At 57.1% G+C, this 5928-nt stretch overlaps 1 protein-coding gene across 1 annotated transcript; it reads left to right on the plus strand.

Annotated features, from left to right (window-relative positions):
- Positions 1-770: 770 nt before the first annotated feature.
- On the plus strand, positions 771-5846 carry LOC112466903. Its single transcript, XM_025035251.1, has one exon. It carries the CDS (start codon positions 771-773, stop codon positions 5844-5846), a length of 5076 nt encoding a protein of 1691 aa, XP_024891019.1.
- The last annotated feature ends 82 nt before the right edge of the window (positions 5847-5928 follow it).

The raw sequence follows: 5928 nt of genomic DNA on the forward strand, positions 1-5928 counted from the left end.
ACACGCTACCCCTGCACCCGCGTGCAATACAGATTAACGCGATAATTGACGCGTGCACGTTCGCACCGCGTGATCACTCTCGCTCCCCCGCGTGTATTCGGCGCGCGGTGAGGGGAAGTTCGCGCGGGGATTGTGCGCGTGCCGTAATTCCTCGCGATCGAGAAGACGCCGGCACACTCGGTGCCGTTCTCTCAAGTGAAATTCGCGCTCGCTGCACGCTTGGTGCAACATCATTTGACGGAATCATCAGCACGTTCGGACCGCGTGATATCTGTCGTCCGTACGTCGCTTTCAGCACGTCGCGACGGGAATATCCGCATATTCGTTGCGTGCGCTATTATTTCTCGATACCGAGAGAACACCTTATTATTTTTTGCGCTCGAGAGTACGATTGCACACTCGGTGCCGTTCTCTTAATCATAGTTTGTGTAATAATAAGCGATCGAATATTCGCGATATTCCATTGCTTCAGCTTAACCGTCGAATTCGAGACGCCCGCCCCTCCCGACCTTGGCGACCGGTGCGGTGTTTTTTCGATATTGTTGTTGGTCTCCGCGTTCGAAGCGAGACCTTTGAAAATATTTGGCACGTGCTCCGATCACGTGCACATACATTTGCTCGCAAATATTAGTTGTCATCTCCCGATCCTTCTCACTCCTGTAGGACAAAGCCTTCGAACCGTTGTTGATTTTCGTGTCTTCGCGCGCGTATAGATCATCCTCACCATGACGAAGGGGGCTCGATCGCGGCGCGAGCTATGCATTCGCCGCATGAGGGAAATTCATCAATACTCGGTGCTCGCATCGGAAAACCCGACTCAGAAGGCGGAATTTATGGCGCGCTACCCGACGGTCGCGAAAGTGGTAGATGATTTCGAGGGAAATCACCTAAAGATTATCCAAGACGTCGGGGACGACGAGTTCGAGACGGAGGATAAGATTCGCGACGAGTTCGACCGATTGCGCTTCGCTGTCGTGGGGCGATACGAGAAATTGGCTCGAGCCGCACGGAAGGCCGATCCGCCGGCTCCATCGTCCGCGTCTCGCTCGGCCATTCGCCTGCCGAAGCTCGCGCTCCCTCAATTCAGCGGAGATCTCGCGCTGTGGCCGACCTTTATCGCGCTCTTCGACGCGGCGGTTCACAATAACCTCGACGTTACCGTCATCGAGAAGTTTCAGCATTTACTGACTTCGCTCTCTGGCGAGGCTCTCGGTGTCGTAAAACACCTGCCGTTGACAGTGGAAAATTATCCCATCGCGTATGACGCATTACAGGCGCGCTATTCGGACAAGCGCGAGTTAGCTAAGCAGTATTGGCGTGCAGTCGTACACGCTAAGCCTTTGGTCGGGGATACTCCCGCCTCTCTCCGTGCGTTATTGGACGGGTTCACCGAGAACACGCGCGCTCTTGGAATGTTAGGCTATCCGGTCAAGGCGTGGGATTTTATGCTGTATAATCACTTGCTGGAAAAACTCACCCCTACGTTACGGGAGAAGTTTGAAGCGAGCCACATGTCGGTGGACTCGCCGAGTTTCGATCAGCTGGTACAATACCTATCGAGTTACTGCTCGGTTCTCGCGTCAGTGGCGGGTCCTTCGGCGCAATCGGGCAAATCGAAGCCGTCGACTCCCGCGAGGAAGGGCGCAGCGACTACCTCGCTCGTCACCCGGAACGCCGCGTGCGTAAAATGCGGAGAGCAGCATTTATTAGCAAAATGCGCCGGTTTTCTTCAACTCTCGGCAAGGGAGAGGCACGACCTCGCGCGTGACAAGGGATTATGCTTGAACTGCCTGCGCTCGGGTCACAACCTCAAAACCTGCCCCAGCTCGTGGACCTGTCGGTCCTGTAAATCGAAACACCACTCGCTCCTGCACTTCGAGCAGGCTAACACGGTTTCTCCCGCAACCGTTCCCTCGATAGCTTCGGGCGCCAGCGAGTCCGCGCCCTCAACCATCGTCGAAAACAAGCCCATCGTTTCGATGGCCAGCGTTTCTAACAGTGTGGTGCTCCTTTCGACCGTGCGGGCCGAGGCCCTTGACGTTAGGGGCAACGCATTTCCAGTACGCATGTTGCTGGATAGCGCCAGCCAGGCAAACTTTATTACAGAAAGCTGCCTTCGAAGGGGCGGTTTCGCGCGGACTAGACATAGCGTCGCCGTTTTGGGCGTCAACGAGACGAAGGCTGCCACCACTCGGGGCCTCACTTCACTCGTGATTCGCGTAAAGAATCGGGATGATCTTCGTTTCCCGATCGAAGCCACGGTGCTCCCTCGCATAACTTCGCCGTTGCCTAACCATCGAGTTGACTCTAAGGATTGGAGTCACTTAACGGGACTGCCGCTCGCGGATCCGGAATATCATATGCCGGGCTCTATCGATATATTGCTGGGCGCGGATTCCTTTGTATCCGTGCTACGTGACGGTCGCCGCACCGGGAGAGCCGGGGAACCGGACGCCTTCAATACCGCGTTCGGTTGGGTACTGATGGGCGCGGTCTCTCCGGCGTTACAAGTGCAGCCACTGCACACCTTTGCCACCACGCTCGAGTCAATTGATGCCGCGGTGGAGCAATTTTGGAGACTGGAGGACGTGCCGGAACACCCTCCTCGATCCGAGGAGGATCAGCGATGTATAGAGTTCTTCGAAAGAACTACTTACCGTGACCATTCGGGTCGTTTTGTCGTTTCGTACCCGTTCGCGTCGGGCCTTCCCACGTTCGTGGATTCGCGGCCGATAGCCGTAAATAGATTGCGCGCACTCGAGCGCCGTTTCAAGTCAAATCCGGACTTTCGACAGAGCTATAACGCCTTTATGCAGGATTATCTGGATAGCGGTCATATGACCATCGCGAGTGAGGCCGCTCCTCCGGACGGCCGGGTTTACTATTTGCCGCACCACGGGGTGCACAAACTTGACAGTACGACCACCAAGCTTCGCGTCGTCTTCGATGCCTCAGCGAAAGGCCCGAACGGGTTATCTCTCAACGATACGATTCTAAGCGGACCGAAGCTACAGCCCGACATAGTCGCGGTTCTCCTCCTCTTTCGCGCGAAACCCGTGGCTCTCACCGCCGACGTAAAACAAATGTTTCGGCAGATCTGGATCACGCCGGAGCATCGCGATTACCAACGCATCGTCTGGCGTTTTTCGGAGTCGGACCCCATACTCGATTACTTGCTTAACACGGTCACTTTCGGGAATACGGCCTCGCCGTTCCTGGCCATTTACTGTCTGCTTCAATTAGCGCGGGAGAATCGCGAACGATACCCCCTAGTTTACACCACCTTGCTCGAATCGTTGTACGTCGACGACGTCGTGGCTAGCGTCCGCTCCGTCGGTCAGGCCGTCGCGCTGCGAGATCAGCTCCTCGAATTGTTCCGAGGCGCCGGTTTCGAACTGCGAAAATGGGCGAGCAGCCACTCCGAAGCGTTGGAGGGGCTCGACCCATCAATCTGTAGCGACGCGATGCTTTCGTTTGAGTCAGCCGATGACCAGGTCCTCAAGGTCCTGGGACTCCGGTGGCATTCTCAGTCGGACACCTTTGGCTTTCAAATCAACCCGCTGAATCGGAACTGCACGAAACGCACCATTTTGTCGGAGGTGGCCCGCGTGTTCGACCCTTTGGGTTTTTTGACCCCGTTGACGTTCACCGCGAAGTGCCTGATCCAGAGGTTATGGACGCTAAAGCTCGAGTGGGATGACGAACCCCCGTTGGAGGTCCGCCGCCAATGGGAGCGTTACCAATCGGAGTTCGACGCGTTGACCGCGCTCCGTATCCCGCGCACGTTCCCAGTGGGCGATAACATTCGATATGAGCTCCACGGGTTTTGTGACGCAAGTGAGCTGGGCTACGGGGCCGTAATCTACCTGCGTGCCGTCGCTCCATCGGAGAGCAAACGCTTGCTTCTTTGTGCCAAGTCAAGGGTGGCTCCCCTCCGCGCGGTCTCTTTACCCCGATTGGAGCTCTGTGCCGCGTTGCTCCTCGCCGATTTAACTGCGTACGTCCGTCAGGTGTTACGGGGTCACACCGTCATTGACACTGAGCGCGCTTGGTCCGATTCCACGGTCGCGCTCTGTTGGATCCGATCCTCTCCGCATCGATGGAAGACATTCGTGCGCAACCGCGTCGCTCGTATACAGGAGAGGATTCCGATTGCGGCTTGGGGACACGTGCCCACGGATCAAAATCCGGCGGATCATTGCTCGCGCGGACTGTTTCCCCGCGACCTCGTGGCTAGCTCGATGTGGTGGGAGGGACCCGAGTGGTTGACGGACTTCGAGACTCACGTCGAACCGGTCCTCTCGGAGGAGTCGCTTCCCCGCGAGGAAGAGCGGATCACCTCGCTCGTGTCACTCGATCCGCCCGGTTCATTGCTCGCGTTATTGGATCGCTTCTCGTCGCTAGACAAAATCTGTAGAATAGTCGCATACGTTTCTCGATTCCTAAGTCGTTCCAGGGCCAGGCCGGCACCCGCGACCTTGGCCGTGGACCAACACGAATCGCATTCCGCATTGTTAACGTTAATCAAACTCGTCCAGCTGGATTCGTTTGAGGAGGAGATCGATCGTCTAGGGCACCGGAAAGGGCTGCCAAAACCGTTTCTCAAACTCGCTCCTTTTTTGGACCCAACGGGTCTTCTCAGGGTGGGCGGCAGGCTGATTCACTCGGGATTGGCCTACGAGACCAAGCACCCTATATTGTTGCCCAACAAACACCGGTTAACCGACCTCATAATCGAGCGGGAGCACCGTGCGAATCTGCACCCGGGTAGACGCACGCTCCAATATCTCCTCGCACAACAGTTCTGGATCCTCGGAGTCCATCGCGCAATTCGACGCGTGCTCTCTGCGTGTTATAAGTGCTTCCGAGCGAACCCTCGCCCGAGTCAACCGCTCATGGCGGAGCTACCGGTCGACCGCGTGAGCCAGGTCAAGCCCTTTTCGGTGAGCGGCGTCGACTTTGCGGGACCCTTCACGCTCGTCACTCGCCGAGCGCGAGGGGTCTCCTCGTTTAAGGCATATGTCTGCCTTTTTGTTTGTTTCGCGGTTAAGGCCGTCCACTTGGAGGCGGCGCTCTCGTTGACCACGGAATCCTTCCTCGCTGCGCTGCGCCGCTTCGTAGCCCGTCGCGGACGCTGCTCCTTGTTATGTAGTGACTGCGGCACGAACTTTGTGGGCGCTTCTCGGGAGCTCGCAGCACACATGCGCGGCGCGGCGGAGCGGGAGAGGATCCGATGGTCCTTCAACCCTCCCTCTGCGCCCCATTTCGGGGGCCTCTGGGAGTCGGGCGTTAAATCTTTTAAAACTCACTTACGGCGGGTGGTGGGGGAGCAGATTCTGACGTTGGAGGAGTTCGCGACGGTCCTCGCTCAGATAGAATCCGTATTGAACTCGCGGCCGCTTTGTCCCGTGAGCACGGATCCTCTGGACCTAGAGGTCCTGTCTCCCGGTCACTTCCTCACAATGGAGCCCCTGGTGGCCATTCCCTCTCCTGACTTGACTCCTCTCCCCGTGAACCACTTAGGTCGATGGCAATTAATACAGCGAATTCACCAGGACTTCTGGAGACGCTGGCATCATGAGTATCTCTGTACTCTCCAGCAGCGTCCCAAATGGTGGACCTCCGCTAATCCGCTCGCCGTGGGCTCACTCGTACTCATTCGAGGGGAGAACGCGTCGCCTCTCCAATGGAAGCGCGGCCGCGTAGAGTCCCTTCACCCGGGTCGCGATGGCGTTCCGCGGGTCGCCACGGTCCGAGTGACGGGCGGTTCGATCGTGCGTCCCCTGGTGAAGCTGTGCCCCCTGCCGATGGGCACACTTCTCCAGGCGACCAACCCCGATCCGTAAAAAAAATGCATCTCGCTGCATTTTGGTGGGCGGGATGTTTGGTACTCGCGTGTAAATAGTTACTTGTAAATAGTTGTTAGTT

The sequence above is a fragment of the Temnothorax curvispinosus genome, unplaced genomic scaffold (assembly GCF_003070985.1).
Source record: "Temnothorax curvispinosus isolate PA1 unplaced genomic scaffold, ASM307098v1 QBEX01016690.1, whole genome shotgun sequence".
Classification (NCBI taxonomy): Eukaryota; Metazoa; Arthropoda; class Insecta; order Hymenoptera; family Formicidae; genus Temnothorax; species Temnothorax curvispinosus.

Excerpts from the sequence above, each read along its gene's own strand:
- LOC112466903 (XM_025035251.1), top strand. The coding sequence starts at position 771 with ATGAGGGAAATTCATCAATACTCGGTGCTCGCATCGGAAAACCCGACT.